Below are 24,550 nucleotides of genomic sequence, written 5' to 3' on the forward strand. Positions count from 1 at the left end.
TTTTACAAGTATGGTTCCTAACTCAAAATGTTATTCTAACAATATTTATATACACCATTACAAATCCATTACTTATAATAAATTATTGAACACATGGGGACTCTCTCATATGCTTATCATTTCACACTGCTTTCTATTTTCTGTTGCTTTTCATTAGCTCCTGTTAGTAGTCCATTCTACAATTTGTAAAACTTCTGAGCATCTTCTACTAATGTGCTTTCAATCACTTACTTTTTCACAGCATTATTTGTAAATGTAAAAAATTCCCTATAAACAAATGAAGCAGACTATATGGTAGTTACACACACAGCCACAAACTTTATTATTTTTTTATTTATTTTTATTTTTTTAATAATAAATTTTATTTTTATATTCCCCATACAATTGCAGCCCCCCCCATTCTGACCCCAATCCCTCCCCTCCCGCCCCTGCCCCCCTAAAAGTGTCTCTGGTTCATAGTATTTTGTTGATTTTGATTTTCACTTTCTTATAGTTATTCATTTTCCTGGTCCCTTATTTAAGTTTTCTAGATTCCTGCTATGAGTGAGACCATCCGGTATTTTTCTTTTTCTTTTTGGCTTATTTCGCTGAGCATGATCCCTTCCAGCGCCATCCATGTTGCTGCAAATTGCATGTGTTTATCTTTTTTGAATGCTGAGTAATATTCCATGGTATATATGTACCACATCTTCTTGATCCAGTCATCTATTTTTGGGCATTTGGGTTGTTTCCAAAGCTTAGCTATTGTAAACAGTGCTGCTATAAACATAGGGGTGCAGGTGTTCTTTGGAATTGATGTTTCTGTGTCCTTTGGGTAAATACCTAGGAGTGGAATTGCTGGATCATATGGAAGCTCTATGTTTAGTAGGTCCAGAAATCTCCACACAGCTCTCCACAGTGGTTGGACCAGTTTGCACTCCCACCAACAGTGCAGAAGAGTTCCTTTTTCTCCACACCCTCGCCAACATTTGGTGTTGCTAGTTTTTTTAATATGTGCCATTCTCACTGGTGTAAGATGGTATCTCATGGTAGTTTTGATTTGCATTTCCCTGATTACAAGTGATGTTGCACATTTTTTCATATGCCTGTTGGCCATTTGCATTTCCTCTTCAGAGAAGTTTCTTTTTAGCTCTTCTGCCCATTTTTTGACTGGATTATTTTCTTTGTTGTTGTTGAGTCTCATCAGCTCTTTGCAGATTTTTGACAGCCACAAACTTTAAACAATTTTTCTTTTTTAAGCTGAGTTAAGTACTCTTTTGTAAGAACTAAATCAAAACCCAGCTCCGAGTCCAATGTGGGTTCCACATGCATAGATTCAACCATGAATCAAAAAACGCAATCCATGCCAGAAAGTGCAACTACAAATGCTTCACAACACAGTGCCATGACAACTTGCAGTTATCACCAGCCTTCAAACCTAAACACAAATCAATACCTTTAAAATGCCTGTTAAGGGCCTCCCCGGTGGCGCAGCGGTTGAGCACTGGGTTGCGAAGCTGCCCACGGCCTCTGTGGCGCCGGTTCGATCCCCGGCTGCTCCCCGGCCATCTGAGGGGGGTCCCACATGGCGCGCAGACCTCTCCTGCCGCCCGCTGCTCCCCTCAGCAGTGTACTTTGGTCCTTCTGCCTGCTCTGCTCCCCGCTCTGGCTCTGGTGAATCCTCTCACCCTCCCGCACTTCTGACTGTACCCAGTGCATGTATAAACAAAAACAAACAAATAAATAAATAAAAAAACATGCCTCTACATTAAAAAAAATAAAATAAATAAAATAAAATGCCTGTTAAAATAAAATCTAAGCGAAACCAGTGAATCCTTATCTGGCTTGGGGCACAGAGGTCTTTGCTTTAAAGAGAGCTTCAAGATTCAGTCCCAATGCTTTGATTCGTTCTATTGAGCTCCTATTTATGTGTATTACAATTAAGAGGTCCTCATAGAATTTAGCTTCACAGATAACAAAGAGAAATAAATAGGCAATTACAATAGGGTTCTTCATGCTGACAAGTGCCCTGGCTACATTCCTTCCAGACTTTTCACTATCACTTGCTGAGAACTACTCAAGTCATTCTGCTATATCCTAAACATAAATGAACAAGGTTAAGGAGAAACTAGCATTTCCCACCCCTACTAAAATGTAAAATTACTCTCTCAAGGCGGTGTTATTCAATGCTTTGAAGGCTCCCAATTGCATCAAGTTGCCCACTGATATGCGTACAGTCAAGCCGACAAGTCTGTGGGTTCCACAGGCATTGATTCAACCATGAATCAAAAAACCACTATATAGTTAGGCCTACTAATGTTGCAGGTATAGACTCTTTTGTGATTATTCCCTAAACAATACCACATGATAACTATTTACACAGCATTTACATTGCATCAAGTAGTATAAGCAATCTAGAGACGATTTAAAGTATATGAGAATGTATAAAGGCTTATATGAAAATATGATGTCATTTTTATATACAGGACTTGAACATCAAAGAATTTTGCTATGGGGTTGGGGGAGGTTTTCTGAAACCAAGCCCACCCCACCCCCATAGATAACTAGGGATGACTGGATAGGCATGGCCTTTCCAATAAAACACATTCAGACTTGCACCTTTGATTACCCAAAAAAGATGACATTCAAACATAATTTCTATTTAAAAAAAAAAAACAGAAACAAAAAAACCAAATACAATTTCTATTTTAACAAAACTCATTACATTATGGAAGAAGTGTAAGAGCTAATAACCACATTCTTAAAACAATTAGTCGCCCATTTAATAAATTGTTTATTTATCAATAAATAACATATATACTAATCCTAAAAATTCAGACAATAAGACTATATTAGTAATATATAGAGAGCACAGGGATGCTACATGTTATCTATTTGCATACATTTAACCTTTCCTTCTCACAAAGGACCAATTCTATTTAGTCCTAGTATTATAAATCCCAAATTAATAAAGCTTTAATGTTTTTGAGGATCATTTTGTAGCTAAGGTACTGATTCCTTCAGCCATTTGGGTAAATCAAGTATGTCTATGGTATTTGTTTTTTTAAAGTTTAACACAATGCACTGTTTGTAACCAGCACACACAAGTTTGTGCAAAATTATTCCAGTTTTACTACAAACTTAATAGATGAGCTTACTGTCCGCATCTCAATTTTAGTACATGTGCTGCCGAAGCGAGCAGTGTCTGCATCTCAGTATGTACATCTGTCATATAGGAGAAAAACACCAGGACCTCTAATCAAAGTGGTTCTTCTTAAGATTCATATTTATGTAATAAATCAAGATGTGAATCTATGCAGTCTGAGATATTTCAAAATCCTATGTCCTGATCTCTTCATTCTTGAAATGACATATAATTTCTGCCCAATTTAGAGAAGTTACAAATTTCCTGCTAGTTTAAAAATGAACAGTCCCTATTATTAAATTTCTGAATTAGTTTTTGTGAATTAAAGGATTTTTAAAACTGGCCTTAAACAAAGGTCTGATACTCATGTAAGTACCAAGAACCAGGTAACCAACCCAGTCCAAGAAGGTATGTCAAAGTGTCTGAGAATTGTTTTTTTACCTCTGCATTATGTATACTGAGGTAAACCAATATTACCTAAAAAAATAAAAATCGCTTTCCAAAAGAGGGAAAACAATAGATTTCACTAAATTAAGTGTGGAAAGCGCCTAATATACAGACTAGACCTCTAGAATAATTCCATATTCTTCTAGTGAGGCTCTTAAAAAGTATTGTCTTGCTGATAAATGAAGGTTATTCTCAAGACTTCTCATCTGACATCATGACCACCTAGCTCTTACTATACTGAGAAGAAATGGAGAATGAGAAGTGCATTTTTATTTACATGGTACCAAATTTAACAATTTCTTTTTAAGTGGAAATATTTTAAGAGGTTCTGAAAAAGATAAACTAGGAATTGGAAGTTAAAAGTATCTAAAATGTAAGTATTACATCTTCCATACAAATTTCTTCTCCTTTCACAAAAAGATACTAAGTTATGTTTCAATGCACCACTTTATTTTTTAAAAAGATCAGATACTCCCCATTTAAGAGGAAGTGGAAATGATTTAAAATGAGGGATGGAGTAAAGGATGAGATATATATCCAATTCTAATTAAATTAATTATAAAATATAAAGAAGAAATGTAGTTTTCCTAAACGTAACTAACTATTCCATTGTCCTCCCAAACTAGGTAAATTTTAATACAGAAAAGATATCTACATGGAGATACTGTCTCACTCAAATAGATGAAAAAATAAAAAATTTCATGTCTAAATTTTTAGGTTATATAGTTAGAAATATATAATTCAACTTTTATGGACAGCTCAACTACTAAGGAAAATAAGTTAGCACAATCATTTGAATTGGTTGTCTACATACAGGGCAGGGCTTATTTCTTTTCTTTAGCTTCTTGGCACATGTAAAGCACGCCATAAGATGTCCTGTTTTGCCATGGACAATGCAACCATTTTTAGGTCGACCCTGGCATATCACACAAGGTTCAATGGCATTAAGGGGAAAACTAGATTCCATACTTTCTTCTTTGTCTTGTGTTTCTTCCCTCTCTAATTCTTTGACCTCTTCTTGGCTGCTAAAAATAACGCTATTAGAAGTTGATGGCTGAGAATAGTCTTCACTTTCTTGCGATTGAGAGGCTTGTGTGATTTTATCATCATTTTCCTCAACACAGGATTCTTTGGAATCATTCACTGTAGGTTTTTTACAGTCAGGAACATCAAAGCCCTCTTCTAGTTGTGTTGAGTTTTCTAGTTTGGCTTTCTCAGGCATGCTCCCTTTTTCTTTTCCTTTATCTTCAGGAAGCCAATTCTCACGAAGGGCCCAACATCTATTGCAATGTGGTGGAAGGGGAGGATTCATTTCATTGCACGAAGTACACTTCCAGTAGTCCTTCAATGAAATAAGACAGTTTCCATAAATCTTTATTAACTAATTAGAGTAATGCTAGCCTAAGGTAAATGTATGTAAAATGTAAAGGTATGTAAAAAGTAAATTTATCATCACACAGCTCAATTTTCAGAATTTCATGCTTTACATAAAATATTCAACATGTCAGTCTTTCCTCAAATATGAGATTGTTAGTACTTTTTTTTTTTCCAGTCAAATCATATACAAACATGTATTCACAGATACAGTTTGTTCATTTAGCGGAAGCAAGTGCTATGGGATCTTTTATTCTGTACTTTACTTCCTTTTAAGGTTCACCCTTGTATATTGTAGCCAATGTCCACCCAATCAAGCTAGACAATACTGCTCAATCTACCACTAAGACTCCCTCGTCAGTACTCTAAAACCAGGGATGGATTCAGTGTTCCCTAAGCTCATCCACAAAGGAATGACAAAAACATTCTTAGCCATCAATGCCAATTAAAAATTACTGTCCCTGGGCCTCCCCGGTGGCGCAGCGGTTGAGCACTGGGTTGCGAAGCTGCCTGCAGCCTCTGCAGCCGGTTCGATCCCCGGCTGCTCCCCAGCCACCGGAGGAGGGTCCCACATGGTGCGCAGACCTCTCCTGCCGCCCGCTGCTCCCCTCAGCAGTGTCCTTCGGTCCTTCTGCCTGCTCTGCTCCCCGCTCTGACTCTGGTGAATTCTCTCACCCTCCCGCGCTTCTGACTGTACCCAGTGCGTGTATAAACCAAACAAACAAATAAATAATAAATAAATAAATAAGACATGCCTCTAGAAATTTAAAAAAAAAAAAAAAATTACTGTCCCTTTCACTATCTAAAACATATGTTCCTTAGTTGTTTATCCTTTCTTCTGCTCCCAAGATAAAGATCTTGTGATAGTGAGGACGGGTGGGGGGGGGGCGGTGTTTCAAAGAGTTCAATAAAGTGCAAGAGCTATGTCTGAAACATTTCTCGTAACCAAATGAGTCAACAGGATTATTTTCTAACAGAGCAAAAAAAAATTTTGACAATGTTACAATTTCACCTTCGGATTTGCGTTTAAATAACAGTTTCTAATTCAGACCAAAAAATGAGATTTCCTATTCAAATATAATAAAAGACAACATTCAGAACAAAAGTTAAAGCAACAATTAAAAAAAAAAAACCTAATACCTTGGAAACCCAGTAAAGCATGAAATGTAAAAGTTTAAGTACTTCTTTAATGGCAAATCTTACCACATTATCTAAAGATACCACAGATATATACACAGACTATTCTGTACTGTACATACTTCGAAGTTTTCCATAATAAAGTTCTTTTAAAGCTGAAATTCTAGGGGCCTCTCTGGTGGCACAGGAATTAAAGTCTCAGTGCTATCAAGCTATCGGCAGCTACTGCAGCATGAGTTCGATCACGGGCTAGCAGTGTATCAGTGGATCTGCCTGTTTTGTTCCCCACTCTGTCTCTGGTGAATCCTCTCACCCTCCCACACTCTGGTCTGTACCCCAGTTTTTGTATGCATAAATAAATAAATCTTAAAAAAAATTTAAAAATTATTTTAGCTTTATAAAATTACCTCATCTCATTTTTCTAATCTTGACCTCAAAGACATTTTCAATTTCTTAAAAATGTAAACGTATACTTACAGCTAATGAAATTTCAGGATCTTCAAATGAATCTGTATCACTCTCCCCTGTCTGATACACAGTAACACGATATACCTAATAAAATAAATCCATTAGCATCAATTCATGGAATGAATGTAAAGGGGAAGGAAAAAATGAAAACCTTATTCACTGTAACAATTCAACAGAAAAGTATTTAAAATGAATAAAGCCAAAAATTTAGCCCAAACATTTTTATTTTATAAATATGGAAATATCAAATAAAACTGAAACAAAGTGCTGAAGGTAGTAACCTCCAGGTAACACATTCGAGATATTATGTGTTAATTTCAAGTATATCTGACTTTTATGAAAAGTTAGTTAATATTAAAAGATGAAAATTTAATTAAGTATTTGTTGAGTAGACTAAGAATTCTCATTAAGGTCTACTGACTTCTTGGCATAAGCAGTTTTAAGATAAATAAGGAAAAGCCTCAAGTCCACAAAACATTATTCTAGTTTAAACAAATGAAGAAGCAAAGATTTCAAGTAAAGTCTGAATGCATTTCTATCTCACCAATCAATAATTTAGAAGGTATTTACCAACTTCAGAATTAAGGAAAAAAACACTACCTCATCATCTTCATCGGAGAGTTCTTGTCCTTCTTCATTAAGGCTATAATCTTCTGAATCCAAGGACTCAACTTCAAATTCTACACTGAATTGATCTGAGCCAGAATCTTGATCCAACCAATCGCCTGAATGTTCACTTACACCAGCATCAAGATCCTAAAATCAGAAGAAACAAAAATGCCACTTTAGGGCCTCCCTGGCGGCATAGGCAGTTGAACGCTGCACTGTGAAGCTGTCCGCAGCCTGCAGCGCAGGTTAGATCCTGGCTGGCCAGAGAGAAACCCACATGGCGCAGCAGACCTCTCCCTGTCGCACCCGCTGCTCCCCTCAGCTGTGTATTTCATCAGTCTGCCCATTCTGTTCCACGCTCTGTCTCTGGGGAATCCTCGCACCCTTCTGTACATCTGGCCTGTACCCCGGTTCTTGTATAAATAAATAAATCTTAAAAAAAAAAAAAAAAAAGCTACTTTGTATTGCCTGTTGGCCTCCATAATAGCTTCCTGACTCTCATCTGTGCTTGTACTTCCCTCCTCAGATCCACCCTGCACACAGATACTGGATTAAGATTCTTTTTTATTACATTATTTTCCCTGTTCAAAACTGTATTACATAAAGGAAAAATGCTGAAATGACCTTGGCATTCAAGTACATACAACTGAATTAACATTTTCATCTTATCTCCAACTAAATACTCACTCCCCTCCACTAAACATGAACAACCAGCCAAATCTAGACTGTTTCCTACACCAAACTTCACAGGTCAATTTCTACACCTTTCCACTCTACCTGGAATAACTTGACAGTTTTAAGTCCTGTGCAGCCCTTTTTTTTTTTTTTTTTTTTTTAAATATTAAATTTTATTTTTATATTCCCCCATACAATTGCAAACGCCCCATTCTGACCCCAATCCTTCCCCTCCCGCCCCCCACCCCCCAAAAAGTGTCTCTGGTTCATAGTTTTTTGTTGATTTTGATTTTCACTTTCTTATATTCATTTTCCTGGTCCCTTATTTAAGTTTTCTAGATTCCTGCTATGAGTGAGACCTGTGCAGCCCTTTTTGACAAGGCTTTTGCCCATATGGTAACTAAAAGAGCTTTTCCAACTTTAATTATCTTTCTGACACCACTGAGTATATATTTTCAACATAAATAATGCAAAACATAATTTTGAATGTACACTTTTTATCTGAATATACACAATTTAAGCATCAAGACCATATCATCTTTGTATCTTGAGACTGGTGGACTAATAGTAGCCACAATGAATACAATAATTATAAGATTTATGTTTTTCGAAGAACACTGAGAATAATTTCTTTGGACAACCTTTCAATTTTTTTTTCCTTTTACAATTCTGTGTCTGCTCATATAATTTCTCATTTTAGGGGCCTCCCTGGTGGCGCAAGTGGTTAAGACGCAGAACTATGAAGCTATCCCCAGCCCGGGAGGTGACCCACATGGTGCAGCAGACCTCTCCTGCCTCGCCCGCTGCTCCCCTCAGCAGTGTATTTCAGTACATCTGTCTGTTGTGCTCCCCACTCAGTCTCTAGTGAATCCTCTCATTCCCCACATCTCTGGCCTGTACCCCAGCTCTTATATGCATAAATAAATCCTTAAAAAAATTTTCTCATTTTAGGACTTCATTTGCTGTCGGTGGCTAAGGGTAGGGACATGTACAAAATTAGAAGTCTAGAACTAGAAAAAGCACTCTAGTTTAGAAGTCAACATACACATTCTTATTCTTGATTTGCCACTAAATGACTTTTTAACCTTGAATATTTAACTGGTGAAGGCCACAATGCTTCATAACTATGAAAGAAGTATAGATTAAATAATATCTAAAACTTCCATCATATGTAATAGTTTATATATAAAGATCGAAGCAGTAAACGTAACATTTATCAAATTAAAGCAATTCTAATTCCTACCAAGGACTCAATTTCTCAGGTTGAAATCACCAGTCAAACTAGAATAACATCTCTAAAAAAGTAAATAAAATGGATATCTCAATGAACTAACTCCTCATGCACAAATTTTGAATGAGGTAAATCACTAGAAAAATGAAGTCGCAGAAAAGCATCTTCTATGGTGCATTACACACTTATTTCGGTTCCACTGAACACATCCATGCCCAATTGTTAACCTGTCATGTATAGCTGCTTCTGCCTTACAGCAGTAGAGTTCAGTAATTACAACAGGAACCTTATGGCATGCATCGCCAAAATAGTTACTATCCAATCCTTCTCAGATACAGCTTGCCCACTAAGGGGACTATGAAGAAAGTTATTAAATTGTTTTTAAAAAATTAGTTAAAGTTCAAAAGAGAATGATGCAGAAACGTTTAAACGTATATATTTTAAAAGCACTTGACAGGTTTGGTCTGGAAAGATCTTAAATTCTGATGTTAAAAAAAAATAAAACCTTTTTTCCCCTGAATTCCCATTGTGACAATCATCAGTTTACCGGATCTTAAACTTACTTCAAACCCAAATCCTTGTTTTCCCATTTAGAAATCAAGTTCCCTCCTGCAAACACGTTTCCCACCTGAGATAAACTTCCTAGCATCAAGCCTAGAACTTAGTTCTCCAATTTATTAAAACTCAAAAGGAAGATGGACAGCAAGTACACTTCCCTTTAAATTATCTTCACAAACATTTGATGTGGACATCAAATGATAACCACAGCATTCTTATATGAGGCAAGCTAAAATGAAGGGGGAAAAAAATTGGCCCGACAGAAAGTTTTCACAACTAGGGACTTAGCCTGAAGAACAAAAGATTTTTTTTTAATTTATATACTTTTTACATCATCATTCATTCTCTTTTCAAGTGTGTAATCCTCATAAAATTACTACCACCGAGACACCCGTGAATCATCATCAGTCTCTTGAGCTCTCCCTTCCCAGGTTTTGATCCCTCGCCATCTCCTTCCCCCTCCCCAGCTGAATGGCTCCGATTTATAGTTTGCCTGCTATTTTCGTCTTTTGATCCCTTGTTTGAAGAACAACAGACTTTAATAGACAGGATTTTTAGAAGTATAGGACAAACAATAAGAAAAAAATGCCCTTAATGTTGCTTCCAAAAAGGTAGTGTCCCAGGTAGAAACCAAGAATGAAGAGTTTAAATATCTTTTAATATCTTGTTTCAGCTAGAATTCTGAAATAACTTTAACAAAAGACTAAGTTTAATGGGAAATTTTACTTAAACCATCTGTAAGCAATAAAATTATCCAAACATAAAATCTGAGTACACATCAAGTTTTAATTGGATTCAAATTTCAGATCATTTATATATTTTTATAGCATTAATTAAAATTTTAATTAATTGTTGATGATCTATCTCTCCATGAGGACTGGACTGTGCCTATCTTTATTACCACTATATCTCCAGTGCCAAATGGAACCTGGCAGACAATTGTCTACTGACTGAAGAATCTGCTCTAAGAGGAACTCACCAAGCCATCTAGTGGCTTACACAGGTAACAGCTGTATTAAATACTAACCCTAGTGGTAACATCTGTATCCATGAAATCACTGCTTTGCAAGAGAAAAATGTACTATCACAATCAGTTCAGCCCCACACACCTATATATATAAAGTGATCCCTAACATTCAGAATGACCCTGAGACACTGCTGTCATCACAAATAAGATTCCAAATTTAATAACATTTTATTTTTTTTTTTTTTTTTTTTTTTTTTTTAAAGAATAGCGGGTAGATTTCTCTCTCTCTCTCTTTTGATTTATTTTATTTATTTATACAAGCACTGGGTACAGTCAGAAGCGCAGGAGGGTGACAGGATTCACCAGAGCCAGAGCGGGGAGCAGAGCAGGCAGAAGGACCGAAGGACACTGCTGAGGGGAGCAGCGGGCGGCAGGAGAGGTCTGCGCGCCATGCGGGACCCTCCTCCGGTGGCCGGGGAGCAGCCGGGAATCGAACCGGTGCTGCAGAGGCTGCGGGAAGCTTCCCAGCCCAGCGCTCAACCGCTGCGCCACCGGGGAGGCCCCAAATTTTATAACATTTTAAAGAAAAGTGTTTAGTGACAAGAAAATACTCCATCTGTCAAGCATTCTTGTTAACAAAAAGTTTTACCAAACTTCTTTCAGTGACATCCCAACAATTTTACTTCTGGCTAACACTTTGGAATTTTGTATCAATAATCAAAAAATACTGACACTCTCTCATCATCTGTGCAATCAGTAAGCAGATCTTCCCTCATATCTACACCTATATTCAGTAAATCTGAAGCTGAGATTATGCTCACTTACTGATACCTATAATGAAAAAATGGTTTTTTCACTTTAAATATTCAAGATAAATTTGCCTTAGAAATCTAAGATACCTAACTTAACCAATTTTCATTTCTGTCCCTGCATTTTCTATTTATTTATTTATTTATTCATTCATTCATTCATTCATTCATTCATTCATTCATTCATTCATACAAACACTGGGTACAGTCAGAAGCGCAGGAGGGCGAGAGAACCCACCAGAGCCAGAGCAGGGAACAGAACAGGCAGACTGACGAAATACACTGCTGAGGGGAGCAGTGGGCGTGGCAGGAGAGGCCTGCGTGCCAGGTGGGACCCTCCCCAGCAGCCAGGGATTGAACTGGCGTGGCACACGCTGAGGGCAGCCTCACAGCCCAGCGCTCAAGTGCTGCACTACCAGGGGAGGCCCTGTTCCTGTATTTTCTTAAAAGTAAACTTTTATTTTATTTTTTAAAGATTTATTTATTTATGCATATAAGAGCTGGGGTATAGGCCAGAGATGCAGAGGGTGAGCGGATTCACCAGAGACAGAGTGGGGAACAGAACAGGCGGAATGACCAAGTACACTGCTGAGGGGAGAAGCAGGCGAGACAGGAGAGGTCTGCTGTGCCATGTGGGTTTCTCTCTGGCTGGCTGGGGATCGAACTCGTGCTGCAGAGGCTGCAGATTGCTTCACAGTGCAGATCTTAACCCCTTGCAACACCAGGGAGGCCCTTAAAAGTAAACTTTTAAATTTGAATTCTCAGACTACTGTAAACTCCAGTTTATTTTAATTTACTATTGGTGCAATGGCCCAAAGATTCTCCAATATGTAGTAGGGTGACATTACTATTAATAGTTAAAAATTTTTTCCAGGGCCTCCCTGGTGGCCCTAAGTCTCAGCGCTATCAAGCTATCACTAGCCACTGCAGCACGAGTTCTATGCCACACATGGTGCAGCAGACCTCTCTTCTCTTGCCTGCTGCTCCCCTAAACAGTATATTTCAGTAGATCAGTCTGCTCTGCTCCTCACTCTGTCTCTGGTGAATCCTCTCAACCCCCGCACCTCTGGCCTACACCCCAGTTCTTGTATGCATAAATAAATCTTTAAAAAAAAAAAAAACAACTTTTTTTCAATATACACCCCCCCCCAATTCCACTATTTTTTTTACCCTTCTCAAGCCTGAGATGGAGAGTAGGGAAGATCTATATAGTTTTATTTGAAAGAAAAATGGACCACTTGTGTATATTAGCAATCACGTATCTCATATGTGCATTCTACTTGAATGTTTATTAGAACTGCCAAAACCAGATCTTTAAAATAAGAGCACTGTTTCATTTAAAACAAGAAAATTACCGGATTTGATGGAGTCCCTGTCGATTCACTGCTGCTGCTTCTTTCACAACATATCTCCCTTATCACACACAAAGCAAGGCTTTCATCAAAAGAAAGGGAAATACTATCAGATTTGTGGCGTTTTCGTTGTCGTTCACCAGTTAATTCATCTGAATTTTCTTCTGGACATGTAAGGGAAAACAGAATAATTACATTGATTGCTATTTTGTGATTTATTTTAAAATTTAACTGTCGAGTTTCTATTTGTACTAAAATTTAATTTCAATGAAATTAAACAGAAAAATACTGAATTACTCATTTCAAAAGTTAGCAGTTTAAATAGATTTGTCCAACTGAATGGTAGAGCAGATCACTGTATTTCTTTAAGGTTTTTAAGCTTGTAGAACTTCATCTCCATTAAGTCACAATTTCCTCAGTACCCTGTATTTTCAACAGAAATCCAAACTGTTGAAAACAATCCACTTCATTTTACATTAAGTTATCTCTGACTTAAAGTTAGATTACCACATCTCTCAGGAAGATGAGAGTCCTATCTTGTATCAGACATCAAAATATATTCTAAATGGATTACAGAACACACACACAAAAAAGAACCATTCAAGCACTTTTAAAAGAATATTCTTATAATACCGGGTGATTAAGTATGATATGACACTGTGAAATCTTCAAGAAAAAAGACAATCACAATTAGACTATGTTAATTAAATTTACAAGAAAACAAAATACCATAAAACTTAAAAGGTAGGGCCTCCCCGGTGGCGCAGCGGTTGAGCGCTGGGTTGCGAGGCTGCCCGCGGCCTCTGCGGCGCCGGTTCGATCCCCGGCTGCTCCCCAGCCACCAGAGGAGGGTCCCACATGGCGCGCAGACCTCTCCTGCTGCCCGCTGCTCCCCTCAGCAGTGTACTTTGGTCCTTCTGCCTGCTCTGTTCCCCGCTCTGGCTCTGGTGAATTCTCTCACCCTCCCACGTTTCTGACTATACCCAGTGCATGTACAAACAAACAAACAAATAAATAAATAAAAAAAAATACATGCCTCTTAAAAAAAAAAAAAAACTTAAAAGGTAAATGTCAGACTAGGAGAAAATAACATATGTAGTAGAAGACGGTTAATATCTATTTTATACAAAGCCCTACCACAATCAAGTAAAAGACACACTTGAGTGGGAAAAAAGTCAAAGAATAAAAAGGTAATTCATATAATACAAATGATTAGAAGCATATGAAAAAAGTTTCATACCTCCTAGTGATTAAGTAATCCTATACATAATATCGATACATATCATCTTTGAGTTTCTGCTTAATATCCCTAGGACAGCTTCCTAGAAGTGGTGTTACTAGGATAATGGTAGAAATTCCAACTCTTTTATAATCCACAAAGATTTAACCATGTATCCCAATTAATATATTAAGTGCCAACAAACAGGTTAGCAAGAATGAGTAAAAAAATTTATCTTTGTTAATATGATAGACCAGAAAAAAATAACTTTTGGCCTATTTTAGTATCTGTAAAATCACTTCATATATGTTAGTTTGCACTTCCTATGAAAAACTTCTGAACTTTTTGTTCTATGTTATTTGGATTTTTAATATTCTGACTTACTGTCCAAGTATTTTTCAAATGTATTGAAATTACTTCATTACTTCCTTTGCAATTCATTTGGGCATAAGGTACAAATATAATGATCTTTTCCCCCAAATACCCATTTATACCAGTACCAGGTATTTAATAAGAGAACCCCTGCTCTTGCTGCCCTTATGTTCAAGTTCTAGTCTGGGTTTATCCATTCTACATCACTAATCTGATGAAGTCTCTCCTGAATCAGTTTAAAGTTATGACTTTTTCTCATCAGGCAACAGTATCGTCCTCCGTTATCTTTTGTCTGTAAAAGATGACTGCCAAGGTGACTAAAAATAATGATTAAAACAGTTTATATCCTTGTCCTCTATTGTCTTGAATAAAAAGAGAGCTCACTAATGATCAACTCCAACGAGGCACAGTAAACTGTGTCTATTGTAATCAACCACAAAAATGTTGCTAAAGAAAACAATTTTTAAGCCAAGTGTATTTTATAAAATAATGAAACTGAAATCCATTTAAACTAAAAAAAGCACAATTTTACTGATCCTCAATGAATTCATTTCATTAGAGAATGAACACTAAAAAAGTTATTTTAAAGTGCAAATTAAATATTCACATATACCTGTCTCGCTAATTGTTCTCCTTCTAGATGAGGTAGATGGTCTAGAAACCAAATCTGAAGACGAAGGTTTCTCTTCCTGTAGCTCTTGCACAAAGTCCTAAGCATTAAGGGGGAAAAACCCACAAACTTAACATCAGGGAAATTAAAAAAAAGAATCTTTGTTTGAAATACCCTTTCCAATTTTCAAGAAATCTAACAGAATGGGTTTGAGTTTATTTCAAAGTGATACCTTTTGATCACTTCCACCTTCAAGATGACACCGGTTTTCACTCACAGGTGTGCCTGAATCTGATGGTTCTAATAGGAAACAAAAAAGTGAAAATTCAGTAGGCTAATATGTGTAAAGTGCTTTAAAAAGTCTAGCATATTGGAGCCAACATCTAACAGTATTCACAAGCAGACTGTATATATCTCTTCCCAACTCCATGCTTGTAGCTTGGAAATGGCCATAGTAGGAGCTATTTATACAACTGACATTAACAACCACTACAAATAAGGGCTTTTCCCTGAGAGTGGCTGTTAAATATTTACCAGCTTATCACTGCATATTTATGTGTTTCTTTTTGGAAGAACTCAGTGCTTTTATCAGATTATCAAAGGGATATGCAACCCCAAAATACCCAGCTGAGAACCACACGTCTAGAGGTAGGGAAGTAAAATGTCACTTACTCACATATTATTAAACAAAGTTTTGTCCATTATCCATCCTTTCAAACAGTCCTACCTAACTCAAATGGAATTCACCTTAGTTCCTAAAGCCTTTCAGTACATATTTCAAGGTGTAATATGCAACACCTTTTAAATATCAACCTTTCAAAACAAATTCTAATTCTGATATACCAAGGCTTAAATTGATGGGTAACACAATATTTAATTACATTATCACAAATCTATATTACAACTTTAGTATCATGTTATTTTAGGTGATGCGTATTTCTTCCTCTTAAATTCGTCATTCTCGTTCACTAAAATTAAAGCAACTTTTAAAGAGACAATTTCAGAATGACAGCATATACACAAAATAGCTTTAAAATATTTTTACAGTATATATTTATGGTATTCAAAATTATCTTACCCTGCTGATTGACAACTACCAAGTTTCTGTAGATCATTGTATATATTTTCCTGGTAGGAAGGGGGAAAAAAACAAATGTACATTTTAAAAACATATTGAACTGGACTTTTAAACGCATATGATCTACTACACGTAAACTGAATTTTAAATTATTGCATTTAATTTACGTCACTGGCAAGTGTCTAGGACCTAAAAAGCACCAATCACAACAATTACATACAACAGTTTTTAATAAACACCAAGGGCTCTCTTAGCTGAAAAGATTTCACATCTCTATTTCCCAGAATGTGCCTTGTTTGTACTTTACAAAAACACTCCAGAGAGTGTGAGTGCAGGACACAGATTACTGTCAAGCAGAAATTTTCTAGCTCTGTGCTAGAAATCACTCATGTAGTGGATTCTCTTTCTTAATCTTAAACATTAGAAAGCTGTTTTCATCCATTAAATAAATACAGACTGAACAGTGCCAGGCACTGTTCTAGAACCTGGAGAAAAGAAAAAAATGAAGTAAATCTCTGCCCTCCTGGAGCTTATAACCTAACGGAAAGCCAATTCATTTATTGCAACAGTTATTGATATCATGGTACATTTTTCCTTCTTTTTAACAATTTCAGGAAATATTTACTGGTCACAAGACATCATTTTTAATGTTCCCACCAAAATATTAGAATTAAAGTTTTCAATATCAGGAACTACACATCTAAACATTACCAGAAAAGTCAATACTCAAATGCTACGAGATGACTAATATAGTTATTTCTTAAATTTACAAATGTAGAGCTTATATCTCAACGTCAGGTATAAAATCACATAAATACCAGATAGAAGTGGGGCCTATTTGGTGGCGCAGGGGTTAAAGTCTCATTATCAAGCTATCACCAGCCACTGCGGCATGAGTTTGCTCCCAGGCCAAGGAGCTGACTCACATCGTGCAGCAGACCTCTCCTGTCTCACCTGCTGCTCCCCTCAGCAGTGTATTTCAGTAGATCTACCCATTCTGCGCCCTACTCTGTCCCTGGTGAATGCTCTCACTCCCCAAACCTCTGGCCTACACCCCCAGTTTTTGCATGCATAAGTAAATCTTTAAAAAAATATAGATTAAAAAAAAATTAGACAAAAGTGGTTTGTCCATGGAAATATGCTTATAATATTAAATTAAGCAAGACAAAAATCAAATGTGGTATTTTCACACCTTGGTTAAAACAGGCACATGAAAAGGACTGGTAAACTACCTTTTGATGACAAATTAGTCATTTTTTTCCCTATTTTCCAAGCTTTCTGTCTTTTCCCAATATTCAGTAATGAATGTATAAAATAACGAAGCTGTTTTCAAGTTGTAAACATACCATTTTATTACCATCTTTTTTATAATCTTCTTGATCAATTACATACTAGTAGAACCTAGTTAACTGTTTCAAGTATAAGGTATTCACTCCATTTATTAAGATATACATGCATGATTCCACACTGTGCTAAACCAAATGGGACAAAGAATTCCAAATATAAGAATGACTGGAAAAAACATTCTTCAGTTACCAGTAGAAGAATTCTACAAATGTTATCTGGGTTAAATTCAACTGATTAAGCGCCATCATGGTATTTGAGAGCGGAAATTATCACTAACGTACCTAAGGCTCAAATTAAGCCTTTACCACATGGTGGTATAAAGACTGCTTTGAAAGTGGATGCAATAATATTATTTTTTAATACGCAGTAACTGTAGCTAACACATGAATGCTTTCTCAATGCCAAACACATGTTCTTCATACACTGTATCATCATAACCTCCAACCACATATTTATATTATTCCTAGTTTACAAACTGGGGAAACTAAGGTTTAGAGTGGGTAAATTAACTTATCTAGGTCACGCAACTAGTAAATGACTTAGGTAGGTCTCAAACTCAGGTTTGTAAGATTCCAGAGCTCAAATTCCCAAGCAATATGCTATACTGCTACCCAATGGCTTTTTACAATGGCCAAAACTGAAGAACTTACCTGTGTTCCTTCACAGAGAAGCTTGGTACTCCAAACAAATCTCCTAGAAGATCATTTGAACAATACACAATATGCTGTTGTTTCTCATCATATAATCTTTTAGCCATAATATACTGGCCAAGATAAAATAGAACCTGAAATAGAAATATGATTTCTGATGATTAATTAAAATTTATTGTTAGTTTCAAATACATTCAATGATGTCATTTATCTAAAGAGCACCTACATCCATGACCATCTAGGATAACCATTCAACACTCTTAAAAAAAGTTGCTTTTAAATATTTTCCTTTTAATTTGATTGAAGAAAAGACACTGCTTCTCCAACTTACTTGAATAAATTTTAAAATGTCTTTTTTCCTGAAGATTTAATGCTGCTAATATCGAGGTATTAGAGAGAAAAAGCAGCAAAATGCAAAACCAATGATAGCAATAAAAAGCAGCAGAATCAAAAACATAAATATCACAGTGACCTGAAGCCATTTAGTAAATAGTACAAACACCACACTACCTCAATAGCCTCAGAAGTCATTACAGATAAGACAGACAGGAAATTGACCAATTATATCCTTACAACAGTTTGGGAGATTTCAGTAAATGTGAAGTCAGTCCTCCAAGATATCAAAATAAAATCTGTGCAACAGTAACAAAAATAATGACCCTGAATATATAAACTATATTCTGTGTCCTCTATTAAGATAAAATAGGCAGCAATACATTTTAAGATATTGACATAGAAACCTATTGGCTACCACCTAAATATGTATGGTGTTTTACAGTTCATAATATACTTTTGCAAGTATTGTTTCATTCCTCTTTCATAGATTACAAACAAGGAAACTGACCCATTTTTTTCTTACTCCTAACGCCAGGTTCTTTTTACTGTCCCATATTAGCTTCCATTTCTCTCCTATAAACCCCAGAACAAAGATTCTACAACTGGATAATACAACATATACATTACTGTTATGATCTAGCATAAGCATTCTTATTCTTCATGATGGTCTTTTCTTATTGCTTATACCAAATACATATTTAGTTTCCTTACATCATTATATATTAAATATCAAACTCAAGTTAAGAATCCCAAAAACATCATTTAACTTAACACATTTCTGCAAGCAACTTTCTGTAGACTTCAACTGGCTATGCAGGCTTCAGATATAAAGAAATACTCCTACATAACTTCAGACTGGAAAGATGGTTGACAGGTAATGGGAAAGGGGAAAGAGAACCTAAACTTCTACCAAACATCCCTCAAGGAAGTTTATAAAAGTGTGGCTGAAAAGGAAAAGGGTCCGGAATCTCTTCTCACTATACTGATACAGGTAACATTTGTTGGTACTTCAAGCAATAGGAACTCCATAAACTCAGTGGGAGAGATGGGGAACAGGCACATTTCATTCATATTGAAATTTTGCCTAAGATGGCCCAATCTCTCACTGAAAATCATAGTTCTGTGCCCAAATTTAAAGCTAGAGAATTATACATTGAAATGTATTCATTAAACAGATCATATGTTCATGAATCAGCTCACCTCTATCCCAGAAAGATCAGTATACTGTACTCATGTACCTCTAATGCAGAAGCTCTTAACCTGGGATCCATGGATGCCCAAGAAGTCCTTGGATAGAATTTAGGGGGTCCATTAACTTGTATGGGAAAAGATTTTCTATCTTTATTTTCACTAACTTTTAACTGAAATTTAGCTTGTCCTCCAATTACAATTGTAGGCAGCAAATCACATTTTACCAGCAAGACCTGTTTTTGTCACCAAATATCACAAGTGTTTTCATATCATACTATGTTCAGTGTAAATATCTCAAATTTCTCCTAGCTGAGAAATGAAATTCAAGTATAATTAGAATTTCCAGCTTCAAATTATACTCTAAGTGATCATAATACTTAACACTGCTACTTACTGAAAATTCCTCTATATGGCCATTTTCTCCCACAACTATATATAACTCGTAAGACATCAGGTATCTCTTTAACCTCTAGTTCAGCTTACCTCCTTCATAGTGTAAGTGTCTTTTTGTGCACCAACAGACTTTAACAACTTCAGAAGCAATGGCTTTGGTCTAACCTAGAAAGAACAAAGAATTGGTATTACACATTAAAAATTATTCCAGAACTATAAGCCCAACAGCAAACATGCCCATAAAAAATTTCAATAAGGTAGAGACACAAAATTTAAAACCCCACAAGGTTAGACCTCAAGAAATAAGTCATAAAGGTTTTACTAAATGTAATACACTATATAAAATGATTATCACGAACTGTGAAGGAGGTCTGGGGGGAAATACTAAATCTAATTATCAAGCAAATAATAAGAATCCTCACATATCATCTGTTGCAATGAGAAACAGCACCCATACGAAGGCAGTGGGAATTTTTTCTCCAGCTATTTCCATCATCTGCCCACAACCTGCTAAACTCAAGCAGCCATAAATGGAATACTTCAATAAACTTACAGTTAGCTAAATTACAGACTCTAAGAGAAAAGAATAAATCTTTAGGTGGGTCCTTTTACCAGTCTTTTCTCTCTACAAGTTATTTTCCTGAAAGCTAGAAAACCTACCTAGCCCAAACTGACAAGATTAATTAAGGGACTTGAAACTTCAACTCCTTTCCCTCAACTATAATCCAGCATTTTCTTCCTACAATATCATGCTGCTTCTTGGCTGGTGTATTTCAGTATCTACCTAACATTTACCAAGCTTCTACCATGCACCAGACAGTGCTATATGTTGCGGAAAAAAAATTATCGACGCTCAAGTACATTTACAGTCCGACACCCCTAAATGGATTGGGACCTCTGCACCTCTTTTAATATACTCCAGTCCTTTGTTTCACTTTGAATTTGACAGCATCCAGTTTGGGATCTATCTCTCAAAACTAGATTTAAGAAAACTGCCTATTTCCAGCTAATCAACAGTTAATTTAATAACTGAAATTTTTTAAAATATACAATAAATGTAGCACTTAGTTATTGTTCTGATCATACTTTTCAACGTGGTTATTTTCAGGTTATTCAAAGTAGAAACCCTCAGAAAACATAAAAAATTACCTTTCTCCTAAAATTTTATATATGCTCTATTAATTTCAAACTACATAAAACAATTCAAATTAAAAACTTATAATGGAAAGCCATCAGCTTAGTAAAACTTAAAAGACATGCATTAGTAAGAAAACTTATAAAAGACAATACCATTCTTAACCTTACATCTAAAGTGAAAAAATCCTAGAGAAAATCTAGATGTAATAATAAAAAATACTAGAACACAGGATTATTTGAATAATCTTGGAATAGGAGATTTCTTTCAAAGTAAGATATAAAATTCAAAATCCAACAAGTGAACACATCTGACTTCATAAAAACTTTCTCATGGGGGAAAAGACGACATAAAGTTAAATATAACATTTGTAAATGACAAATTCACATCAAACAAAGGGAACTACTATAAATTAACAAACTACAATAAATGTAAGAGAAAAGTCAACAGGTAAGGAAAGGCGAATCCCAGAAGAAATAAACAATTTACAGTAGCTTTTACCCTCTTCCCACAAATGGCAAAAAAATAACAAAGACCAGCAATATTCAGTGCTGGCAGAGGTTACAATCTTCTGGTGAGCAAGTTATGAGTAATAATGAAATAAGCGTGTACAGTTGAACAGCTAGGAATTCTACTTCTGTAAAATTTTTCTTACATGAATATCCACATAACATTTGTGTAAGGATCATGTAAAAAGCAGCACTATATTTAATACCCAAAAACTAAAGGCATTTAAGAAATCAGTTAAAGGCACAAATTTTTTAAAACGTGTACTAATGCTATGGAACACTATGTAGCCATCAAAAAGAATTCTGGAAAAATAATAAAAAGAATTCTGTAGATTTATTGTCAAGGATGCTATTTACAGTATCTTAGTTTAACACTGCTTTTGTATAATAACATGCATGACAATAACACAGATTTAAATTCATATGTGCAAATATACATGGGGAGTGGCATGCACATAGAAAAAAGATTTAAAAGGAGACATGTCTGAAAGATATTTTCAGTTTTTACTTTGTACATTTCTAATATCTTTATAACAAGCATGAATTATTTCCGACTTTCAGAAACTCCTTAAAAAATTAAATACCAACAGGTCAAAATAGGGGGGACAAATATCAATCATATACTAAACAAAGCTTTATTATCCATGTTTAAGAACGCAATGAAACTCACTTTTATATTCAGTGTGTGAAAGGACTAAGAAAACACTGATTCTTACAGCTAACCTTTACCCCATGCCTGAATGGCAGAACTGAAACTTGACACATAAAATTTCATTTCAAGAACCATTTCGTTCCAATGGGAATACTTTATTTTCAAACAGTATTTTCAGACAAAAATACCAACCAGGGTCTCTTGTTCCGAAGCTGGAATCTGTGAGGTGCTTACAGCACCATCGGTAGAAACAGACATGTTGGTATTGCACATTTGCCTACAAGGAGAGGGGGGGGAAAAAAAACACATGACAACAACTTGAAACATCTGTGAAAAAGGCAAACTCGGGTAGAAAGGACATCAATAATGCCTCTACTGAAAAGCAAAACCAATAAACAAGGGGCTCCTTACCTGGATCGGGAGGGAGAGCTGCACGTCTGTGCTCGAGGCACGAATCTCCAAGGCCAGTGTGTACAGCCAGCAAGAGGCGCCGTTTAAATAGCCCCAGCTGGAGACAAGTCGGGGCTTAGCTCCTTCTACGGCGGATTCGGAACGTGTCCGAACTTGACCAGCGCAACAAAGCTGAGTCAACCTTCCCACCGAACCAGCCCACTCACGCCCGGGCTCGGCGCGGAGCTCCGCCTGGCTACACCCCACGCACCTGTCTCGGTTGGGACCCCAGCCTGAGGCGGCCGGCGCCCCGCGGCGCCACCGCCCCCGTGACCTTTACCCCGAGCGGAGCCCCCCCCCGACCCCCAGCTCCGGAACGCCGGCCCCCAAACCCCGCCCTCCTCCCGGGCGGCGACGGGCTCGCCGCTCACAACAAAGCCTCCGCGAGCCCGCGCGCCCGGGCCCCCCACCACGACCCGCACAAAGGCTGCGCGCGGGCCGGAGGCGGGGGGGCCAGCGCGAGCTGGAACACCCACGTCGCACGGCAGCCCCAGAGCCACCACGCGCCCCCTGGCCGATACTTACTTCTCACCAAGCGGAGTTTTCCGCGTCAGGAGTTGGGGGGGGTCTCCGAGGCTCCCCAGTTCCTTTCACGGGGCGCGCGGAAGCCCGACGCCGTGAACCCTGGCGACCATTTCACTCGCGGGGCCCAGGCCAACAGGGCGCTCGAACGCACTAGGTCCTGAGAAGGAGGTTCCTGCAGCGAAAGCGGCAGGACCTCGGTCAGAGGGGTTAGGGGTACCCCTCAGACTCGGCTTCTAGCCCCATCTTCCTTCTAGCCACCCGGGCCACACAGGCCCCGGAAAGAGCCGACTTCGCCGACCCGCGCCCCCTATCGCCCGCGAGGAGCGCGCCGGAAGCCGCGGCCCATCCAGGCCTTTGTGCGCGCGCGCCAGGCCCCGTCGCCGCGGCCAATTGGGGTGGGAGCTTGGCCCCGCCCCTCCGCTAAGGGGTAGGTCGGGAGCTGCGCGCGCGCGTCACGGCTCCGCGGCCTGCGCCGCTGGGAGGAGGCGCATGCGCGCGCCGCTGGCCCCGGCTGCGGCGAGCGCCTGGTGTGGGGCTCGGCCCTGCCCACCGCCTTCTTGAGCGCGGGACGCTTGGGGCTTCCTTTCGTGGAAGTCCCATAAGTTCTCTTGTGATTTTTTAAAATTTTATGTGTTTACGCCTCCCGACCGCGATGGAAACGTCGGGCAAATGCTAAGACCCGCTACCAAAAAAGAAACCAAAATGAGCAGCGGTGTGATAGATGAAGCCCACACCGCCAGCCGCTGGCGTTTCATATAAATGAGTTAACTCAAAACACGTTGCATTAAAGTGAGATTAAAATAGCGAAACGTTGGCTTGTGTATGGTGGCAAACAAATGTTGCAGTTGGAGAAATTAAGCGTTTGATGGTTACAGTTGGGGATTTAAGGAAACGGTTACTTTTCCACTCTATGCTTTTTTGAATATTTGGGTTTGTATAATGTATCCCTGTTCGTATATATTTTCTGTATTAGTCACTCAAAACTGAAAAAACTCGTCTACGGGCCCCTGTCAACACAAAGACAAAAGGGAAGGGGTGTGAAGAGAGGTAAATGTGGTAAAAGGGATCAATCGTATATTGATGATAGACTTTACAGGTAAACTTACGCAGCGTATGCAGGTGTGGATGTTTAACTATGCGCACCTGAACCATGTTATAATGCAATGTTAAAATTTTGAGTTACAAATTTTTCCATTTATTCAACTTTTGTAGGTAAATTTGTTATCAGGCTAGGCTAGTCTAATTAAAGTTTTTTAAAATAAAATGCTTACCAAAATTTCTTTAATTAAATTATACAAGTTGGCATTTGTTAATGCCAAATGAACACGATAT

The 24,550-nt window shown here is 37.6% G+C and overlaps 1 protein-coding gene across 3 annotated transcripts; it reads right to left on the reverse strand.

The window, feature by feature from the left end:
• Positions 1-854: 854 nt before the first annotated feature.
• MDM2 (MDM2 proto-oncogene) lies at positions 855-23,547 on the reverse strand. 3 transcript variants are annotated; one of them, XM_037514019.2, is made up of 12 exons: positions 23,219-23,547; positions 22,655-22,751; positions 22,436-22,520; positions 20,038-20,112; positions 18,028-18,161; positions 16,031-16,080; positions 15,185-15,252; positions 14,956-15,052; positions 12,755-12,915; positions 7,151-7,306; positions 6,560-6,634; positions 855-4,913 (listed from the first exon to the last, which is right to left on the reverse strand). In XM_037514019.2, exons 3-12 carry the CDS (start codon positions 22,514-22,516, stop codon positions 4,338-4,340), a joined length of 1,473 nt encoding a protein of 490 aa, XP_037369916.1. In that variant the 5' UTR covers positions 22,517-22,520; positions 22,655-22,751; positions 23,219-23,547; the 3' UTR covers positions 855-4,337. The 3 variants fall into 3 exon arrangements, with proteins under 3 accessions (XP_037369916.1, XP_037369915.1, XP_054552212.1); XM_037514018.2 differs by lacking the exon at positions 22,655-22,751; XM_054696237.1 differs by lacking the exon at positions 22,436-22,520 and having other exon boundaries at positions 23,219-23,265.
• Positions 23,548-24,550: the final 1,003 nt, after the last annotated feature.

This window comes from Talpa occidentalis, unplaced genomic scaffold (genome assembly GCF_014898055.3).
Source record: "Talpa occidentalis isolate TD23 unplaced genomic scaffold, MPIMG_talOcc4v2.1 talOcc4.16, whole genome shotgun sequence".
NCBI lineage: Eukaryota > Metazoa > Chordata > Mammalia > Eulipotyphla > Talpidae > Talpa > Talpa occidentalis.

What these genes read in the sequence shown, in the direction of transcription:
- MDM2 (XM_037514018.2), bottom strand. Translation starts at nt 22,516, where the DNA reads ATGTGCAATACCAACATGTCTGTTTCTACCGATGGTGCTGTAAGCACC. An exon ending in CTTCGGAACAAGAGACCCTG is followed by an intron (nt 20,113 to 22,435) that starts GTTGGTATTTTT and finishes TGTTCTTTCTAG; the next exon opens with GTTAGACCAAAGCCATTGCT. An exon ending in ATCCTGAAATTTCATTAGCT is followed by an intron (nt 4,914 to 6,559) that starts GTAAGTATACGT and finishes ATTTCATTGAAG; the next exon opens with GACTACTGGAAGTGTACTTC.